The sequence below is a fragment of the Urocitellus parryii genome, chromosome 10, assembly GCF_045843805.1.
Source record: "Urocitellus parryii isolate mUroPar1 chromosome 10, mUroPar1.hap1, whole genome shotgun sequence".
NCBI lineage: Eukaryota > Metazoa > Chordata > Mammalia > Rodentia > Sciuridae > Urocitellus > Urocitellus parryii.
The window spans coordinates 95756498-95779947 of NC_135540.1; the positions used below are offsets into that span (position 1 = coordinate 95756498).

The 23450-nt window shown below is 32.2% G+C and overlaps 1 protein-coding gene across 11 annotated transcripts in view; it reads left to right on the forward strand.

The window, feature by feature from the left end:
• The window catches only part of Epha5 (EPH receptor A5), a 322596-nt gene that overhangs the window by 57059 nt on the left and 242087 nt on the right, over positions 1-23450 (forward strand). For all 11 annotated transcript variants that reach the window (XM_026395020.2, XM_026395022.2, XM_026395021.2 and 8 more), the window contains exon 3: positions 11494-12157. In XM_026395020.2, the coding sequence (XP_026250805.1) occupies positions 11494-12157 (664 nt within the window). The remainder of the gene's footprint in view (positions 1-11493; positions 12158-23450) is intronic.

Sequence of the window (23450 nt, forward strand, 5' to 3'; positions counted from 1 at the left end):
ACACACAAATGTACATGTGTGTATGTATATATACATACAAATGTATATATATATACACACACATACATACATACAGTGGAATACTATTCAGCATTAAAAGAGAGAAAAATCATGGCATTTGAGGGAAATGAATGGAGTTGGAGAATGTAGTGCTAAGTGAAGTTAATAATTTTTCTTGTGCTTATTTGCTGTCTATATATTTCCTTCTCTTCAGTAAGTTGTCTATTCTTTTGCTCACGTTTAATTGGTTAGTTTATTTTTTATTGGTAGGATTTGAGTTACCTTTATTTTTGCACATTAAATTTTGCAAGGTATGCTAGTATTAGCTGACAATTTTTTGTTCTTTCAACTCTTTGAATTTGCCATATATTCTCTTCTCTCCTCCATTGTTTCTGCTGAGGAACTATATTATCATACTTTAATTTGTCTATATGCTATGAGTTATTTTTCTCTAGCCACCTTCAGAATTTTCTAAGGTCATAACTTTCAGCAGTATGTATAGGTAGGGAGTCTCTGTATGCATACTAATTGGGTTCAGTGGGTCTTTTGGATTTGTGGAACAATGATTTTATCAAATTTGGGAAATTTTTAGATTTATTCAACTGTTTATCTGTCATTTTTTTCTCTTAATCCTGTGTGTAGTCTCATTATACATATGCTGATATACTTTTCTTTGTCCTAGAATTCTCTGAGGATCTCTTCTTTAATCTATTGTACTTCTCCTCTTCGTTTAGACATTTATAATTATATAATTATATGAGTATAATAAAACATAATAATAATGAATATAATAAAACTATTTTGCATAATAGTTTTATCTTTTTGGAATTTTGCATTTTTCCTCAAAATTTTATATTTGCACGCTTCATATAAGTGAATTATTTGTTACCTTGTTGATTTATAATTCCTACTGAAGATGGGACATTGGGATATTTGAGACATCATCTTGGCGCATGTATCCTTGGTCACACAAAAATTCTGAGTTTAAAAGATTTAAAAATTTACCATGCATTGCTACTCAATGTTGACTACTAATATATTTACCCAGCAGCAGCACAGGAGAGTCTCTGTTTTCTATAGCCTTTATAACCCTTGATTCCATAGCTGCCTGTTTTTTCCCTAACAAACACACTTTTAAATGTGTGGAGCTTTATAGTGCATCTAGTGTAACCAGCCAAAATAAAATGGAGAATTTATGAAGAATATAGGACTAATACTAAGGAGCTTGAGAGGTCCACCAGACCTGTGAGTTACCGTTGCTAAGGATGAGTTCCACAGCAGACAAAGTATCAGTTACACAGGAGAGGGCAGTAAATGGAGGTCAGAGACACTTAAGTGTTGTGATTGTAGATATCTCCTTCACCATCTCAAGGGTCCTGTTTGCTCATCTACTAATGAAAGTGGAAGTAGCAAATAATATCTGAGATAAATTAGACTAAAAAATTCTGAATTTCTAGTCCACAACTGATTTATTTGTTATCTACATTTGTATATTTTTGATTCCTATTATTAGAATATATTGATGGAAGAAATTGTCCTGGGAAGCAAGGAAAAAGGAAGTTAAGAGGTTGTTTTAATAATAAGACTGAAATCACTGTAAGATTAATTTCTGTTGCCACTACTACCTCTTGTGTTTACTAACCCAAGCAAAGAGTCTCAAAATTATTAAGGGACAATATAAGGAAGAAAGGAATAAATATAGGCAGAAGAAGACCCTAGTGGGAAATATAAATATAAAGACTTCTGCATAACTTGTCATAATTCTACTTTTACTGTAAATATTTTGTCTTTGCCAAGAATTCTTAGCATTCTTGAAAATATCAATTTTTCTGGGTGTGGTGGCATACAACTGTAATCCCTGTGGCTCAGGAAGCTGAGGCAGGAGAATCACAAGTTCAAAGCCAGTTTCAGCAACTTAGTGAGGTGCTAAGCAACTCAGTGAGACCCTGCCTTTAAATAAAATATAAAATAGGGGATGTGGATCAGTGGTTGAGGGCCCCTGAGTTCAACCCCTGATACCAAACAAACAAACAAAACAAAACAATAACAAAAACAACAAAAACACATCAATTTTTACAGTAACTTCAAAATTAAATAATAATTAAGAAGAACAATAAAATATATAGTTGAATGGTTAGACAAAAAAGGTCTTGCTTGTTGCTGTGGTGTACATCTGTAATCCCAGCAACTTGAGAGGCTAAAACAGGAGGATCACAAGTTCGAGACCAGCCTTAGCAAATTAATGAGACACCAAGCAATTTAGTGAGAATCTAACTAAAAAAAAAATAGAAAAAAATTTTTAAAGGCTGGGAATATAATTCAGATATAAGGGCCCCCTGTGTTTAATCCTTCAGAACATACACACACAAAAAAAAAAAAAAAGGAAAAGAGAAAGAAAAAAGTCCCTAAATATCAATTAACCAGTATCTTTAAATAGTATGTTCTGTTATGAAAATATTCAATCTAACCTTGGTCAAAATTAATTTGTGTTAAACTAATGATCAAAAAAATACATAAATAAATACCATGAAACCAGAAAATTTAGCATGATCATTACAGAACTATCACTAAACATGAAAAACTTCGATATTTACCTCTTAGTAAGAAAGGGTACATTTTTTTCAAAGAGAATATTTTTGTTGATATTATTAATTTGGTCAGAAACAGGCTTAACGAAGAATTTCAGGAGGGGAGATTTGAAATAGACCTATGACTCTTCCTTCCTTTACTTCCATCTCAATGAAAGAAACTGAAAAATAAAGCTGTTCCCTATGGGATTTCATCTGCCAGTGGACAACACATTGACAGTAGACAGCCTCCATTCCTGTAGATTTCATCAGGACTGCTATGGTAAGAAGATGGAGTGGACCATACTCTATGTTACTGTCACTATAATCACTTAAACCTGAATAAGCTGACAGCCCAATATGGCTGTTTCCCCAACAAAAGAATGAGATGAAAATTTGAGTTGAATAGCCACTGATTACAAGAACATGATTAATGAGATATGGAAATGATTTATGGATGCTTGTTGTCAAGGCCTATTCTACACAGTATAGAATTATGCACTAAAGGATGAGGGCAGAATAAAGAACAGACAGCAGAGGCAGCATTATATTTTTAAAGTATATTTTATAGACTGGATATATCATTCATCCCAAGTTGCAAATGATTTAGTTAAACCGTTTGGGGGGGATGGGGGCAGGATAGCAAGGGTATAATTGTATTTATTTTGCCTGGAATATTAAATACACCACAGGTTAATCTATTTTCATTAAATTGAGCCTCAGTGAAATAGTTACTTTTTTTCCTTTCTCATTTACTGAAATTTTCATGTAGCTTTGGAAAGAAAGCTTCCTGAAGAATATGTAGCTATCTACAAAAGGATAGTATTTATCAAAGAATATAATAATATTACTTTAAAATTTTACATGTTATTGAGAATATACACGTTGAAATAATACTAAGAGGACAATCTTCAGTATTTTACAATGACTGTGAAGAAGGAATTCTTTATAATGTGTGAGTGAGTATGTATTATGTGTGTGTTCATGTGAAATTGTGAAACATGAGAAAAATATTAGACTCTTCTTAAAATCTCCATGATACATATGTATGCTCCCTTAAGTATGTATATAAAATTGAGATCACAATCATTTTATAGAAAGATATAGCTAAGGGCTGGGGTTGTGGCTCAGTGGCAGAGCACTTGCCTAGCATGTGTAAGGCACTGGGTTTGATCCCCGGCACCATGTTAAAAAATAAAACAAATACAAATACAATAAAGGTGTTGTGTCCATCTACAACTAAAAAGAAAAAATTAAAAAAGAGAAAGTTATAGCTAACTGAGTATGTAAGCTGTTGTTATAATATACAAATGATTATTTATATTATCTGAGTCCTGCATGATATCAAATGTTGAACTGACCTTCTTTGGTTTAACTTGATGTAAATCCCGGGGGGGGAAGCTGCTATAGCTTATGCAAGGAGGTATATGGATATGCAGTGGTGCTATGATGAACTAAACTAAAGCAGAATTCTACAAATTTATTTGATTTTAGTGCTTCTTGTAAAAATACAACTCATGGCACAAAATCATTGAGAAATTAGATCATATGTATTGTAGGTAATTTGGCTGGTTTTTGATCAAACACTAATTAGATCGTTTAAAATTTTATTAAGTTTATTAATTTGTTAATTTCAGGCATGCCTGCCCACTTAGCTCATTCTGTCTTTTAGAATTATTATTGACTTGGTGATAAGTTTGAATTTGTTTTCATTAGTCAAATCTTAAGGAAGAATGCCAGATTTTAAACCTTGAAATATTCATGACAAACTCTTTCATTTTATCTATTTGAAACTATTAATCTCTCCCTTTTTAATGAAAAGTAGAATAAAGTAAATATAATCATACTTTTGATGTGTATATTTTCTCTTTTGGCTTTTAGATTACCTTCATCACACTATTTAAGTAAAATATACTTTTTTTCTGTAATTCCAGCAGCTTTGGAAGCTGAGAAAAGAGGATCACGAGTTCAAAGCCTGCCTCAGCAAAGTTGAGGTGCTAAGCAACTCAGTGAGATCCTGTCTCTAAATAAGATACAAAATAGGGCTAGGAATATGGTTCAGTAGTTGAGTGCCCCTGAGTTCAATCCCTCATACCCCTCTGCACCAAAAAAAAAAAAAAAAAAAGATATAATCTTTGATTAAATAATAAAGTTCTCTAGTTGTACATGTTTTATCTAATGTGATACTTTTTGAGGTTTCCAACCTCCAATTCATTTCTTGTGACCTTGGATAAATTTGTTGAAGAGTAAATTACATAAGAAGTGATTCATTTTATTGAAAACATATCAGTAACTGCAATGTTGGAGAAAAGTCTGATTTTTTTTTCTCCCAGGAAGAAACTCTCCTCTTAGTCTTTCAGACTTAGTATTGTATATAGATGCTCAATTGGTTATGAATTTCCCTTTGAAAATATTCATAGGAACTTGAAAGTCTGAATCTGCCTTTTTCAAGTAATTTTATTTGTATCATGAATTGAATTTGAGCTCATAAATATCTGTACTATTCCATGGGCAATAAAGTAATCAACTTCAGTTTTATTTCATACACAGAAAATTAATTGAGTCATTTCTAGCAGTATTGCCACATCATACTCATGAATTTTAAAGATGTTTTAAACAACTCAAATTCCTACTTGATGCAAGTTTTTTCTTTTTTCCCACTAATGTATTATTGAGGAAATGTAACCAGATTTCAATTCAAATGATTTCTGCTGGAAGTTGATACATTTTGTCATGTTTGTTTTACTACAGAACCATAGCTACTAAAGAGATTGAATTTGTAAAACAGAAACTCTGTTACATATTTTATATTTTTATATAATTTTTTTCCTTGGGTTTATACATAAAATCAGAGATTCTTCTGTTGCCCAATGGACTGTTTCTGGTCTTGATCCAGAAGTCTGAAAACTAAACAAGGAAGAAATGACATTAAAATTCTACAATAAATGTCAACATATTTATCTTTTGTAACAAATTTATCTTTTGAAATACTTACACCATTAGGTAATGAAATATTTCCTCTTTTGGTTGGTCAGAATGATATCTTGTGCCCCTATATATTATGCATTATAGTTTTAGCCTTTATAAAAGAAAAAACATTAATTATCATCAGTGTTCTAATTGTAGACATTAATTGGTATGTAAGTTGCTCGAGGTCTCAGTTTATTCATCTGCAAAATGAAGTGGTCATGTTTTATATAATTATGTCATTCACACAGTGTCATGGGAAAATTGATTTAAACATGCCTGAATCTCCAAACTATTATTCCAGTACTCTCTTAAGTTTGAGCTTTGCACATATTACAGGATCACCTTTGAATGACAACAAAAAGCATGTTGACACAAGGACACGAGAACTTGTTCTCTTTTATTGGCTCCTCATTGTTTGAGCATTTGGACAGTCACTGAAAAGAAAGTTGCACTGACTAGGGACTGAAAATTTTACCCAGCATACACTGTTTTTAGTAATATGTTGTATCTTCCTAATGATAAATTGGTTTTTAGTTGATTGTAACACCTTAACATAATAATAGCCAATACACATACATGCACACATGCACACACAAAAAAAATACCTTTCTACCAATAGTTGGATACCTCACCTTATTCTGCCACTAAGCATGTTTCCAAGTCACTTATCCTTTGAATTTTTCTGATCTAGTTTCTCTCAGAGAAAATATCCTACATTGAATGTACTAGGGAGGAACAGAATTCTGTAGAACAAGCAGACAAATGAAATCATTAGAATATCCAACAAGAAGGAAAAATGTGATTTTAGGTAAAATGTGACTTTTTTGTCAGAGATAAAATATTATAAAATGTTAAAAGTTTTATAAAAGATAATATTTATAAAATATTATAGGTAAGGATATTAGTTATTATTTATCATGTGTATGGGAAAGAATGAAAATAAGAAATGTATTCAGGTCCAAATAAACACATTTTTCTCAATTTTAAGGAATTTAGCAAAATAAAAAATAGGAAAAAATAAAGCTGAAATCTGTATTGAAATTGTGTAGTACAGTTAACTACACAATTATAAAAATAAAATACTCTCACTCTTTGAAGTTTTTAATTTTATATATAAAATTTCATCTTATTTCTGCAGTAGCAGAAAACTTCCATAAAGTCTACATTTAGGTAAATATATTTTGAGATAGGAATTAGAGTGCTTTGTTCTTGGTTAAAATGGGTAAAATGCCAGACTTCAAAATTTTAATGCATATCAAACTGTTCTTGGGAACTTTCTAAGATCATGAAAGCAGTATTGCTTTTTTCAAACATCAATGTACTAGTAGCTTAAGATGGGGATATCTTCTATGAAGTTAGTGAAACATACTGTAATACAACATGGATACATACACTGAATATAATAAGTTATATCTAAAACATTTTGAATAAAATTTGAGGCATATCACTTATTTTGTTTTAGAGCATTTTAAAAGGCATTATATAAAATATTGTGATATTAAAGGATAATGAAAAAAGAAGTCCTTAAGCAATAAACAAGGTCTTCCTAGAAAGTTGTGTTTTTCTCATGTCAGAGAAATGCTGAAGACAATGATTCTTTGCCAAGTTTTTACATCACTCTGCCAAAAAACCCCCCACAAAACCCACTAAGATTGTCTTAATATCATTTGACAATTTCACTCAAACAAGAGTTTAGGTACAGTGCTACTCTATGATGTACTATCTTCTGAGATTTTAATTTGTACAGAATAGTGTAGAAGGCTAATCAGTGACAAAATAAAAATGTGTACTCTGAAAACATTTTCAAGAATACAATATCTAATTTAAGCTATAAATTATAATTGGTAAGATGTAATGATAATGAAGATAGTTTTACAGGCTAATATGCCAGACTAAACTCATAATAATTATATGAATAATTGGTTTCAGAAAATATATTTAAATAAATGCTTAAAGATTTGTAATAAAAAACTACTGAAAAAGAACTTTCAAAAAATCTGAATTCATAAACTTTCTAATTTGAATTGATAAAGTTTAGAAAAGTTACAGAGAAGAAAGTCTGTTCTTTTTAATAGAATGCCATCCATATAATCGTTTATTTGCCATGTTTGAATTATTTGAAATTTAAAATGAACTAGATTTCTGGACTAAGGGGAATGCATGCATTTTTGGCATGAGTTCATTCAATACAAAATATCTCTTGAGCACCCTCCTCTGTGTTCTGTAGTGTCAGACCCTGAGCTGCAGTTTATAATAAGACCATCATGCATGTCCAGTTGCATATAGGTTTCTGGGTGTTAAGATATATAAAGAAAGGCAGAAAGATTTTTATGGTTACATGATGACTGAAAAAGTGGATATTTAGTTTTAACAGTGTGTGGTAACAATTAATGAAGTGAATCGAGAAATTGAGGTTTCTTTTTAGGCAAGAAATCTAAAAGGTCAGTGAAAGGCAGACAGGGAGCAATTACTTCTTAATGGTTTGGGTAGGAAGATGGTAATTCCATGATACACATATGACAATAAGTCCCTTCCCCACTTTTCTGATGAATGAGGCTTACATGGGTAGCCTGACCAGGCATGTGTTTGGAATGCAACTGAGTTGAAGAAAAGCCAAGTCAACCAAAGTTGTAATCAGTTTTCTAAATTTTAAGGTAGAGTATAGGAAATAAGGAGAAAAAAGTGCAGAATATAGGAAATGAGGAAAAAAAAATATAAGAAGCATGGGCTCAAAGGATGAGAGCTGCCAGAGCTAGAGAGCAGAGCTATTGCTCCTTATTGCATTCGGTGATATGTGCTTCCCTAGTACCCACGTTAATCAGTAACCAAGGGATTAGCAAATATTTTATTACACCATGGAATATTTGGAAAGGCAACAAAATTGAACAGAAAAACATTGTTTTCTATCTGTGTCCTTCATTAAATTCTGTAACCTCCTTGTCACGACATTTTAAAGTATATAGAAATTGGCCTACTATATTCATATTCCTTAGTGAGTGTTATTTTCTTTCCACTGCCCCACCCCCCCAAACCTTTCTTTCTCATGGCTGATTTTAGCTGAGGAGAGTAAGATGACCTCTTAATATAAAAAAGAAAGAAACTACAGAGGAATTCCACATTTTTATTTAGATAATCTATAATAACGGAAATAATTTTGTCCATTTCTTAATGTATTTGTTTAAAGGAGGGCATATTTAGAAAATGTATATATTATCTGTTTGATTCTTTGAATAGCTTATTGCCACAATTATTTAAATTAAAGTCTTCCTGTTTGTTAATGAGAAATATAAAATGTGAGCCTTCATTTGTATTTTGAATGCTTGAGAAGAAAAAATAAATAAAATCTCACCACAACAGATTTTTAAATTTGAAGAAAATTACAGTTTTTCTCTCCTTAATTGAGAATATTCAGAGGAACAAAATGCTTATGCACATACTTTGAAATTATCACCTGAAGCAGTAACTATTAAGCTGTCTTGTCAAGTGCTGCTTGGCTTGCATATTTAATAATATTTGTGCTACCGTGGGCTTCGTACACATAAAGACTGAATTGCTTGGCTTGTAGTCTTGGAATCTGCTGCTTTTTTGCTTGCTTTTATTTGCTACAATGATCTACTGGAATATATGATGCTGAAATAGGTCTTCTGTAAGTGATTTAAGGTGAACAATTTAAAATCCATTTGTATTTTGTTTTGGATGACTATCATAACATAAAATAAATATTTAAAAAGTAATAGTGTAACATTTTGGGTTTTTTTTTCTTAAAGAGAAGAGCTTTAATGCTATTTTCCTTTTGTTAAACTAAAGACCATGTATTTAATTTGTCATGGTAGATGGATAATTTTCAGTTTTCATTTGGTTAGTTGAGGTTCTCATTTGCAAGAAATATTAATTGTTACATACAGGAATGATTTCTACTGTAGAGATATATACTTCAATCATTTGTGAATGGTTTAATGATATAGTGGTAAGACAGAAGGTTGGTTTAGAAAACCAGAGGCTAAGTAGAGTTTATATACATTATGAGAGAAGTCAAAAATAAGATTAAATGAAAGAACCAATGCTTCTCATAACAGCAGAATGTGAAACTTGTTAGGCAAGATAAAATCTTGTTGTCTCTCTCTTGTGAATTTAAGGAACTCAGCAGTTTTATCTCATTAGCACCTTTTACTTATGTCTGCCTGATGACAGCTAGAATTTTGAGAAGGGCCATCTGAGGTATGAGATTTATTTGCACCCTTTGTGCTTTCACATTTTGCCCATCTTTGCCAAGTTGGACAGAATGAAGAAATAATGCTACACTTAATATGAAGTCTAAAAAATGTCTCATAAAATTTATCTAAAATAGTCAGTGTTCAAAATCACACATTCTTAACTTATTGGAAGTTAGTGTGGGTTCTTTTCTCTCTGTTTCAGTGACTTTTTAATGATTTAAAATAAAATCATATATAGTTTTGTGAATATACATTCTATAAGGCTTAAAGAAAAGTTTTAGGCTATCATGATATCTATCAGGAATAAAACTTTGGTGCTAATACTGTTCTGGAAGTGCTCATTGTACATTGAGATTCTCAAAACTGGGGTACTTTATCAGGAAATAATAGGTGTATAACTATTCTTTGAACTGATCATATTTTGAAAGCTATATAAAACATACTCAATTACTTTTACATCCTGTACATTTTCAGAATCTTAAAGTAACTATTCATAAAGTAATGCATTGATCAGAATGAATTAATCCATTCACAGGATATAGCAAGTCAGTTAATGTTCAAAATGACAAGACTGTGCATATTATAATCCTGTAATTTCTATTTTGTATCTGTGTCTATATTTGTGGATAAATTCATGAATACATATTTAGCTATCCAGTTAGTGAAAAAGTTCTGAGTTGCTAGGTTCAATGAAATAAAGATCTACTATTAATTTTAAACGAATGTATTTTTTTTCAAATTATATTACATCAATGTACTATTTGTCATGTGACAGAATTAAATAAGTGACTTTTCATGTTACATTTTTCACGTTCTTTTTCACATTTGCTGTTCTTTTCTCGTTTTACTTTTTAAAATTAGACATTTTTTCCCTCTCAAACTTTATCTTTTGTGTTACCTTTCTGTTACTATAACAAACCTTTGTTTAATTAAATTATAAATATAAAGGGTATATTTTGGCTCACAGTTTTCAAGGTTCCAGTCTATGATCAGTTGACCCATTGTTTTTTGACCTATGATGAGGCAGCTAATTATAGCAGGAGTTTGTAACAGAGCAATACCACTTTCCTCATGGACAGATAACAAACTGGAGGAACAGGAGGGGAACAAGGACCTAATATCCCTTTGCGGACATGTCCCCAATGACTTACAGACTTCCTACTATGGCAAACCTTTTAAAGATTCTACCACCTTTCAATAGCTTCATGGGATGAGGACAAAGCCTTTAGCATGTGAATCTTTTGGAAATATTATCCAAATCATAGCATCTATCCTATTTGTTTATGTACTACCGTTCTTCCAAAAATATATACTTTCTCTGCTTTGCTTCTTATTTACCTTGACTACATTCATTTTATTTTACTTTTACTCTGAAGTACATGCCTCCTCCCCAAAAGATATTGGAACATATCATTAATATTTGTTCATCTTTGAGTAAATCCAAAGAGCTTATAATTTCTTAATTTCTTTAATTTAAAAAAGGAGGGGCTAAGGGTGTTGCTCAGTGGTGGAGTGCATAGTTTCATGGTGACACTAAGTTCAATCCCCAGCACCAAAAAAAAAAAGAATAAAATTTCTTGTTAATTTCTTCTCCCAAATTTGTAGGGCTCTTTCTCTCAATACTATATATGGAGTTTATGGAGATTTCTATACATGAATGAATTTTCTTTCATGATTTTTTTTCTATTTTCCCTGTTTGTTTTCTATTTCAAAAATTTCTTTATCTCTTTTTTATTGTGCAGTGGGAAGAGATTGGTGAAGTTGATGAAAATTATGCCCCTATCCACACATACCAAGTATGCAAAGTTATGGAACAGAATCAGAATAACTGGCTTTTGACCAGTTGGATCTCCAATGAAGGTGCTTCCAGAATCTTCATAGAACTCAAGTTCACTCTGCGAGACTGTAACAGTCTTCCTGGAGGACTGGGAACCTGTAAGGAAACTTTTAACATGTATTATTTTGAGTCAGATGATGAGAATGGAAGAAACATCAAGGAAAACCAGTACATCAAAATCGATACCATTGCTGCTGATGAGAGCTTTACGGAACTTGATCTTGGTGACCGTGTCATGAAACTGAATACAGAGGTCAGAGATGTAGGACCTCTAAGCAAAAAGGGATTTTATCTTGCTTTCCAAGATGTTGGTGCTTGCATTGCTCTGGTTTCTGTGCGTGTATACTATAAAAAATGCCCCTCTGTGATACGGCACTTGGCTGTCTTCCCTGACACCATCACTGGAGCAGATTCTTCACAGTTGCTTGAGGTGTCAGGCTCCTGCGTCAACCATTCTGTGACAGATGAACCTCCCAAAATGCACTGCAGTGCTGAAGGGGAGTGGCTGGTGCCCATTGGGAAATGCATGTGCAAGGAAGGATATGAAGAGAAAAATGGTACCTGTCAAGGTAAGAGTTGCCTGTGGATCTACAGGGGCTTTCTGCTTCAGTTGGATCATGTATATGTATTTCCTCCAATGATTATGAGCAAGTGACCTTTTACTTTGCTAATTTATGGAGATTCTTACTCTTCAAGTTTGATTTCTCTCTTCTCTGAATTTTAAAATTCCTGGCAACAATGAAAGATTTAATGTAATATTTTATTGGATATACATAATTAATACTCAGTGTCTGACTGGCTGTGCAATATTTCATATTTGCTTTGCTTTCAGAAGTTTTACTTTTGAACAACACAAGCCAAGAGATTAGTAACTTTCATGGTATGATTATGATCTGATGTTGCTGTTTTCTTTCCATACTTTACTTGCTGATTGAAAGTCAAATGCAAAATCTTACAGGAGGCTTGTTTTGGTATGCTTTAAACTGCCTTTTAAAGTGTCTTCAAAAATAAGTTCAGCCATATGAGTTTCACAGCAAAACATTTGTAAACGGACAGGACTTGGGTTAGTATGTTGTTTACATATGGTTGCTATTACATGCTTGCTTTTTAAAATTTACAGATCAATTTTAAATGCATAATAAGCAATGCCCCATGAAAATAACTGTTTGGAGATAAAGCCAATACATACAAAAGGTCATTTCGAAGCAATTTGCACTCGGAGATTTTTTCCTGTCTTAATTTTTCTTTTAAATTGAAACTTGATCATGCATGCTTCCCTGTTCATTTGAAAATGCTTCCATTTTGCCTGCAGTGTGGTAAGTTGCCCTTTCAAACTTGGATATTTATGAACGGCTTTTTGGAACAGGATAGTACTTTATGTCAAAGTGAAGACATTGGGGGAATCTTAGAGGGAAAAACAAACATTTTTTCCTTTAAATAGTATTTGTCCTAATGAACTTGAACTTGTTTTCACCATGATGTGTGCATGCTAACTAAGTAATGGGAGTTCATGTTTATTAACTAAGAAGAAAACCAAATGCTGAGCAGTCCCTCAGTCCCTTCCGGTCGCTTCAGGTGCATTTTTATTTCCTAAGTTCACTGTACGCATTATGTGTATCAAACTTGTAAGTTTGCTCAGGCCAGCCTGTAGATGAGTAGACATCCAGGAAATAAACTAGGGATATTATCTGGAAGTCATAATGACTTTGGTTAATTCATTCAATTTAGCAACACATTGCATATACTTAAATTTCTTATTTTGTATTCTTTACAATATTATCTACAATTAATTCTATGGTTGTTTTTCTGTGTAAGTTGTAACTAGCCACACTTAATTTGTACCTACATACACATGGACACCTAAAAGTTTTGTTAATTCAAAATTATGTTTTTGAAATATTTATATGTTGGTTAGGGAAATGAATCATAGTTTGTTCAGAACTGGATTTCAAGCAAAGTTCTGATTAACATTCTCTTAACTTTTTGTTTTGAGCAGTTTTACTGGTTCACAATGAGGTCATAGGTAATTGTAGAATCAGAAGCAGGAGTTAAATTTAATCTCTTGACTATATTATAGCCTAACATATTATAAATATGTCTTACTGGTTAAGTGTAAAATTTTGTTTATTAGTCTTTTAAAGCAGCATGGGATACTTGATTGATTACATTATTTTAGAGAATATATGGTGGCTTAAGATCAAACCACACTGAGCTTTATCTTCATATCTGCTTGGCAGAGGCTATAAGAGGCCTCTACATTTTTAGAGGATAAATTTTGATTATTGATGGGATTAAGCATTCTCCTGGTACTTATGAAATATCTTGAGGGACTAGTATCTCTGACAGTATGTTTCTTAGTGGAAGCATTTAACACACTTCTTCTTTCTCTCCTCATACTACTAATAATTGAATCAGGCCAGAGAGACAGAGGAGATGGGGAGGTGAGCTGCAGAGGTTGCACTATAGAAATCTTCATGAAGCAGACTCTCTTTTAATCCCTGCATTTAGCTCCCTACCCTACTATCCTAGTAGGAACAAAGGCTTCAGGGGCCAAGTGTAAGTGATCTATATACTACAACAGTCAGAGACTGTTCTATACTGTGTGGTGTATATGAATAATGCTTTATGGTGTTTTACAATGTACAAATGATGTACAATTCCATTCTAGGAAGATTTTTTTTAATTCTTCTTTTCAGTTATACATGAGAGTAGTGTCTATTTTGACATGATTATACAAACATAGAATATATCTTATTCTCATTAGGATCCCAGTCTTGTGGATAAACACAATGTTGAGATACCCTGTTGTATATTAATATAGGTACCTAAGAGAAGTTATGTCAGATTCATTTCACTGTCTTTCCAATTCCTATCCCCTCTCTTTCCTTCATCCCTTTTGTCTAATTCACTGAACTTCTATTCTCCCCTCCTTCTTCTGGGTTAGCTTCCACATATCAGAGAGAACATTCTACCTTTGGTTTTGGGGATTAGTTTATTTCACTTAGTATGGTAGTCTTCAGATCCATCCATTTACTGGAAAATGTTATAAATTAATTCTTTCTTATGGCTGAGTAATATTCCATTGTCTATAAACCATGTTTTCTTTATCCACTAATCTGTTGAAGGATTCCTAAATTGGTTCCATAGCTTAGCTATTGTGAATTATGCTGCTATAAATATTTATGTGGCTACATCACTGTGGTATACTATTTTAACTCCATATACTATAGAGTGGCATAACTTGGTGTTTTCCTTTCTAGTTATTTGAGGAATCTCCACACCACTTTCCACAGTAGTTGTACCAATTTGCAGTACCACCAGCAATGAATGAGTGTACCTTTTTCACCACATTCTTGCCAATATTTATTGTTACTTGTATTCTTGATAACTGTCATTCTGAGTGGAGTGAGGTAAAATCTCAGTGTAGTTTTAATTTGCATTTCTCTAATTGCTAGGGATGTCGAACATTAAAAAAAAAATTGTTGACCATTTGTATTTTTTCTTTTGAAAAGTGTCAGTTTAGTTCCTTTGCCCTTTTATTGATTATCTATTTATTTATTGGTGTATTAAGGGCCACAGCTGAGTCGGGCTGTGGCCCTCAACATTGGTGTTAAGCTTTTTTAGTTCTTTGTATATCCTGGAAATTAATGCTTTATCTGAGGTGCAGATGGCAAAGATATTTCTCTCATTCTGTAGGATCTCTGTTCACACTCTTGATTGTTTCCTTTGCTGTGAAGAAGCTTTTTAGTTTGATTTCACTCTATTTATTGATTTTTTATTTTACTTCTTGTGCTTTACAAGTCTTGTTGAGGAATTTGGTTCCTAAGCCCACATGGTGGGAAGTTGGGCCTACATTTTCTTTTATTTGGTGCAGTTTCTAGTCTAATACCTAGGCCTTTGATCCATTTTGAGTTGAGTTCTGTGCAGTATGATAGGGATTCAGTTTCATTATAGTACATATGGATTTCCAGTTTTTCCAGCACCATTTGTCAAAGAAGCTATCTTTTCTGTAATGTATGTTTTGGGTGCCTTTGTCTAGTATGAGATAACTGTATTTATGTGGTTATGACTCTGTGTGTTCTAATCTGTTCCATTGTTTAGGAAGAATTTTGAATGTTCTATAAATAATTTCTCTTTTTGAATGACTAACTCATTGAATGAATAAACAAAATTTTCAAGTTTGCTTTGGTGATTTCAGAAATCACAGATATTCTTGAGGCATTTTATATCTATACATAATGTATGTATGTAAATGTAAATATGTGTGTTGATGGGTGTGATATAAAATGCCATTATTATTGTCAGTTATTCTATGTTCTTAATACCCTATCCTCAAATCTTAAAATGGGAAGTTGATGTTTGGAAATTATTCTTGATTAAAAAAAAAAAAACTAGAGATCTTTCTGACACCGCTTTCCTAATCATTAACCATTATAAAGTATTTACAGAATTTAACAACCCATTATCTCTTGAAATCATCCGCTTCTATTTCCTTTTTTCCTTAAATCCCTAAGCATACTTTATTTTTGAGTTTACTGAATGATATTATATGTAGTTTTGATTTTGAACAATGTGAATATATCACTTATGTAAAAATGCAAATCTTGTGGTTTTGCACACTCATTTACATCCCACCACTTTACAAACTTCTTTGGAGTCCTTCAAGATCAAACTTTTATAACACCATAAAACTCTGCATGGGTTTTGCTCTTCTTATCTCTGCAGACTCTCCTCCCCTCCCCAACTACATCAGCTCCTCTTAGTTCTCAAAGAGAGTTTACTTACCTTCATTATTTGTTTTGAAAGAATCCGGTTCTCATCCTCTGGAATATTTTTCAACCTCATTTATGCCAGCTAAGTAATTCATGCTAATCCTTCAGATCTGTAGTCTAGTATGCCTTCTTCTGGGATGTAGTCCCTGACTCCTCAAATTAGGTCAAATCTCATTGTTATTTACTCATATATTTTCCCTTCAAATAATGACTTTCCCTACTTTGATTACACTATATACCTCCTAATGGCAGGGTTGGTGTAGGTTGAGTTGACAAGTGAGAAAGAAATCAAAAGGCAAGAAGAAGGGAAAGGGTATCCAAAGAGAGGAAAGAAAAATGTGTAAGGGCATAAAAGAAGACTGCATTTCATAAATATTGATTTTTTTTTCTACCAGGTATTAAACCCAGGCATACTTAACTACTGAGCCACATCCCCAGCACATTTTTATTTTTTATTTTGAGACGGGGCCTTGCTAAGTTGCTGAGGCTGGCCTGGAACTTGTGATCCTCCTTCCTCAGGCATGCAGGTGTGCACCACTGTGTCCAGCTAAATATTGTGTTCTGTTGTTTTATTTTACCTTTGTATTTATCTGCAGAACGTATCTTTGCTTGAACTGAAAATTTACAAATATTTCTTTTTTTTAAAAAAAAAGAGAGTGAGAGAGGAGAGAGAGAGAGAATTTTTAATATTTATTTTTTAGTTCTCAGCGGACACAACAACTTTGTTGGTATGTGGTGCTGAGGATCGAACCCGAGCCGCACGCATGCCAGAGGAGCGCGCTACCGCTTGAGCCACATCCCCAGCCCAAATAGTTCTTTTTAAATGATCCTTTCTTAATCTTAAAACTCTCAGGCCAAAAATCTCAATTTTTAGGTATTAAACCATATGTGTTTGACACTTTATATATTAATTATTATAGATGTAATCTTAGTAAATTTTGCAGAGCCTCATATATCACATATTAAAATATATTTATAGGATGGCCTTATTGCATAATGACATTTAATTATTCAATTTCTTTGATACTAAATTATGTTAGAATATGTTAGAATATAATTAAGGATGTAATTATATTAAAAGCTGAAGTTTGAATATATCTATTATAATGATTATCATATATTAACATTTACTGAATCTGTACTGGGAGATGACATGGTAGTCACTGTCAGATCATGCCCATGTGACCTGGTTTACTTACACTTATGAGGGAGTTGACCAAAGGACTTTTAGAGACTAATTCTTCAGGGTACAGAGTATTGGGCAATATTGAACCATATGACTTAAACCCAGATGACAACCAAGCAGTGATTCAGGCATCTTGGCCAGTTTAGAAATTCATAATCTGTCATCATTATCCAACTCCCTTTCATTTAACTTCCTTTAAGAAAAATCAACTTCCTTACTTAATAATCTGGTTTAGGTGAGATAATAAAATACTCTGGTTTAACTTAAAATATAGTGTATATTAATTTTTGTGGGGCAACTAATATATAGCCTAAATTTTCAATAATAATTTTAAGTATACAAATTCATTTCTCTGAAATGCTCTCTACTTTCAGAAATAAGTAATGTTTCCAAATCCATTTACCCAAGTGTGTTTCTCTACTTGTTATCTATTATTATTTCTGGTGAAATTCATGCTATGTTTTTCCTTTAAGAGTCATGTAAGAAATTTTTTTTAAGTGTAAAATGGTTAGCAAAAACTCATTTTGGAAGTTTCTGCTTTTTATTGAAATGAATGTGTTTGACAGAAGTAATTGAGTTCACATGAATCAAATGTTGCCTGCTGAGTTCTCTTGTGATTATGTTGCTGACTTACTCAGATGCAAGGCAAGACCACTAATCTTCATCAGTTGCTGGTGGAATGAAGTAGTAATTTGAAATTAGCCCTGGATAATTATAGTTTCACTTTTATCAAATGGAGGAAAGAGATTTAGATTGTGGGTCACTGCCAAAACCAGTCAGAGTGAAGAAGGTATATAGTGCATGCTAAAATACAGGGTAAGGGAGGTTACACGTCAAGGGCTGTGGAGAAAAAGCACTTATTAATTGTCCAACTGGGAGATGATTGCACAGCAAGGAAAATGTAGTGAAAATACCCAACTCAAAAAAGAGCCTTGATTCAGAAACAGTACAGATACAGCAGGGAGCAGTATGTCGATCATTCATACTTCTGGTGCGTATTTATGATTGAAGCAAAATTGGCTGGAAATATAGTTTATTAGATGTTCATGTAATTATACATTGGAGAGCCTAGTTATTTTTAATTAGGCATATTACCAAAAACATCAAAGAGGTTGAACTTTTGGTTCTATTTGGTATGTTATTTTATGCAACAAAGGAAAACTAATGTTAATTTCAAAATTTGAAAAAAGGGGTGGTGATTATGGAAGTTCAATGTATCATTGGGTGGTGTGTGTGTGTGTGTGTGTGTGTGTGTGTGTATGTGTGTGTGTGTGTTTCTGTGTGTGTCCTGCTGCTGAGATAAACCACCGAGACAATTAAACAACTAAGTCCTTTCATCCATTTGTGGCTATTATGCATAAGGATAATAAAATAGATGATCCTTTTTTCTTTTTTCAATTTAGACAGGTTTCTGGCATACTTTTTGGATTAGTTCTATTAAAGTTTTAGAGATATTTTGCATTTGATTTTGGTTTTCTTCCTAAATAAAGGTTTCTATTTAAGTCAGATATTCTTTTTAGTGGGTGGTGGCCTATTTCTTGTAGGATATTTAACAGCTTCTTTGATGTCTACCCAGTAAACCTACTAGGAATCCCAGATACTTCCAGATATGGCCAAACACTCTCTGAGGATAGTGTTGCTCTTAGTTGAGAGAACTACTAATCCAATTATTCTCTCACCCCAAATGAACATGTGTGCCAGTAAAATGTTTATGAACTGTTGCTTTTGTAAAAGTTTACATTTTTCTTTAGATTTTCCAAAACTTTGTTTTTGAGATGTGACTGATTTAACTTCAATACGGCAAGAAATATATTTCTTTTGAGAGACAACATACTCATTAAGCCCATTCATTTTGAGTCAGAACACCTGGGCTCATATTCTATCTTTACAATTCACCAGCTACCTATCCCTGTGCAAGTTTCTGAATCTCCCCAAACTTTGCTTTCCTCATCTCCACCTACCTCTTAGCAATCTCATGAGATAGTTAATGAAAAGTGCTTAACACAGTATCTGGCACATTATACTTATTCAGTAAAAATGAGCTATTTCCTATATACTCTATTAAAAATAAAATATATTTACATGTATATCTGTCTTCTATTATAAAATGGTTTTATCTAATTCTTGAGAAATTTATTTATCATAGGATATTTTTACAGTTTTATTCATTGAGTGAAAAAAGTCATGTAAATATTAAAAAACTTCCTTTATAAATATTTTTCTAGAGACTTAGCATTGAAAGATTGGCTATTTATTTAAATATTACTATTTATTCTTTATTATTGTATTGTATCCTGCCTGTACAATTCCTGTATCCTAGGAATTCAGACCTATATGCATACAAAAAAGCATATGGAGTCTTATCCAGTTACAATTCATGAGAATTTCTAAGAGTGGTGCTAATACCTGGGGTGGAATTTGCTAATTTTAGGTAGGGCCATAAGAAAAAGTTTTTTCTAAGGAGCTGATTTTTAACAAAGATGGGGAAACAACAATGCCAAAATTACAGGGAACAGTGTAGTCAGCTGAGGGAATTTCCATTGTAGAGATCTATTTTAATATATTAATTTTGTGTTACTCTTTTATTTCTAAAGTTCTTATATCAAAATCAGAGAAATGATATTCCTGAATTTATTGGCTAAGTGAGGCTGTTCTAATGCATGTTACATTATCTTAAAGATAGAGTCGTCTAATAAATTATCTGTGGTCAAATACATTCATATCAAACTTGAAACAAACCAATTTATTCATGAGTGGTATTGTTGGCTAGTTATTTGTACGTGAAACCCATTGAAGGTATGAAAGTCTTTTAAAACAAAAGAAAGAAAGAGAGAGGGAGAGAGAGAGAGAGAGAGAGAGGAGGAAGGAAAGAAAGAAAGAAGAAAGAAAGAAAGAAAGAAAGAAAGAAAGAAAGAAAGAAAGAAAGAAAGAAAGAAAGAACAGAAGAAAGAAAGAAAGAAAGAAAGAACAAAAGAAAGAAAGAAAGAAAGAAAGAAAGAAAGAAAGAAAGAAAGAAAGAAAGAAAGAAAGAAAGAAAGAAAGGGTTAATTGGTCCTACAGTGGTTTAACTATTGAATCTCTTGGTGTGTGGAAAAAAAATAGGGAGACGGCAATCAAATAAATGTAATAGAAGGACAAACATGCCATAATGTGTTCTGGTCAAACTTTTAACTTTGATGTGCGCATGGTTTTGAGTGTGTATGCATTTTTAGTTTAAAATGAATCTATCAGATAAATGCTATGTCTCACCTTTGCAATAATAATAATAGCTCCTTATAAAGGAAAATTTTTAACATTAATGGATTTGAATTCGATCATGATCATGTGGCTGAAGAATTACTGATCATATTTTACATTCAAATGTCTCATACTTTTGCAAAATACCACTTAAAATAAATGTTTAAAATGAGATTCACTAGATATTCTTTTATTTTAATAAGTTTATATAGAAAAATTATCAGAAAAAAAATACTTTAATGGCTAAGATCTCCCAAAGATCTTTAGATATCCTACGTATGAAGAATCTAATACTTGAATAAAATCATTAATAGATTTCAGAACTTATAATGGATTTGTGAGAAGTATCAGGAAGTTTTTGGGTAGGTGGTAAATTAAGGCATTGTCCTTACAGTGATGCAAAAGACAGTTCAAATCTCATTTTTCTGTTTGTTAGATGTGTGAACAAGGACAAATTACAAAACTGGTCAGCTTATTTTTCTTCTCTGCAAAATGTTAAGTGCTATGAGATGTAAGGTATACATGTAAAATGCATGCATTGTTGGCCTCCCTGGGAATAGTATATGGACCAGCTGCAATGGCCTCACTGGGAATTTTTTAGAAATGAAGAATTTTAGTTCTCACCAAAAAACAAAAACAAAAACAAAACAAAACCATTGAAAGTAAATTTACATTTTACTGAGATTCTTTGTTAATTTTCTTATACATTCAGATTTAAGAAGCACTGATATAAAAGATTCTTGGACTAAGCACTGTTTTCTTCTTTACAGATTAGGAAACTGAAGTACAGATAAATTAGGACCAGATAGCTACAGAAGTAAAGAACAGGAAACATTTGTACTATCCCTTTGAATATTTGTCAAATTTTTTCATGATTCTTTTTTTTCAAAACTGTTATGCTTTAAATATATAGTTTTTCCTCAAAATATTCCTTAATGAAGTTTCATTTTGTAGATCAATTATATAACTTAATAGTTTTAGATCCTGTTGATATCTTTTTAAATGTCTTCTAGTTTCTTCTTAAGAATCATATTTTTACTAGCAGTTCTATCATAATCATTAACAACAAATATTCAGTAAATTAGGGGGAAATCAAACCACAGGAAAACAGAGGAAAGTAGAGAATTAAAGGCAAATAGCCCCTATGCCTAATCACTTGGTTCATAAATTACTGATGATTTATTTTGCCTCTTGGGGAATGCACATGTTTTTCTTATTGGCTCATAGAAGTTCCTCACATGATTTAGCATTTCCTCATACTGATGTGTAGGATTGGAACCAAATTTTATCTAATTCTTTCATTTTCAACATTTGCAGAACAACACATTCATTTTAAATAATAGTTTTTTTCCAGACACACAGAAGAGATTCTGATTCCATTTTCTAGTGCAAACTAGGTTTTCAGTACCTTTTTTTTTTTTTTCTTCCAAATCTTCCCAGGTGATTGTAACATGCAGCTAGAATTGTGATATTTGAGATTAGTGCTCTCTGGCTTTAGGTGATTGTGTAAATGTATACCACAAAACCTCACCTAGGAAAGGCCACTGATTTTAATTCCTGAAGAATACAATTTCTTTTCCCGATCAAAATGTCACCAGGACATAAGCCTCTTTGTGCTCTTTCGGTGCCGGTGGACAGATTGTTTTATTCAGTATCCTCTAGAGGATGTGTGCAGCTCCTCAAGGTTTCATGCTATCTGAAGGGTCCCCACCTGGTACAAGGCTATGGCCCTTCCTCCTGGATCCTGGGACATTAAAATTTTAGCCTCCCTGTTTCTCAGGGACCATCTCACCCACCCAGCCTGCAGGTCAGCCAAGGATCTGTTCTGCATGCAGCACACCAGGCTTCAGCTCTTTGTTTCTCTACTCTTTCTAGACACTTCTAGGATTGTCCTTCATAGACATATTACAGTTATCATTCGGTGATTTCCTTGCATTTAAAAAAAATTATATATATATAACAAAAAGAATCTCAAATTCATTCTATATAATTTCTATGTGATTGTAACTGGAACATTATCAGTTTTCTTAGATTTTCCATTATTAGAACTAGAAATCTTCTGTTAACTAATTCTTAACTTTACTCTCTAGTTCCTTAGGTAAATAAAGTGAAAGTAAAAAACTTAATTTTGAAAAATTACTGTGAACATTTAGGAATATAAAGTTAGTAAAGGATATATAATTTTTTCCTCATTTGAAACTCCCTCATTTCTAAATGAAAGGTACTTATTATTTCAAAAGTTTAGAATGGTTTATTTTCTCAAAGATATATTTTATTTATGTTTTATTCAACAACACTCACTTAATTTTATTATATAATTTAATACCCCAAAATATTAGTTAAACTATTTAAAAATTATGGCAAATAAATTAATTTTTTAAACATTGTAATGGACAGAAAAAAAGTATTAAGTTTTCTTTTTCTTCTTCTTCAAATAACATTAGAATTAAAATGGTTTATAAGAATTGTGAGGCAAATCCTCTATTTCATTTATCTTTTCTGATCATAATCTCTCAGGTTTTTTTGAACAAAAAACAATATTTCTAAAAATTAACATAGGGAAAAAATACCAGTTTTGAGTAAGCAGTACAAAAGAAATATATTCATGAAATGTGAGGACAAAAACCTAGTAGGAAGACTATTTTGTTTAAACTAATTTTAGCATAA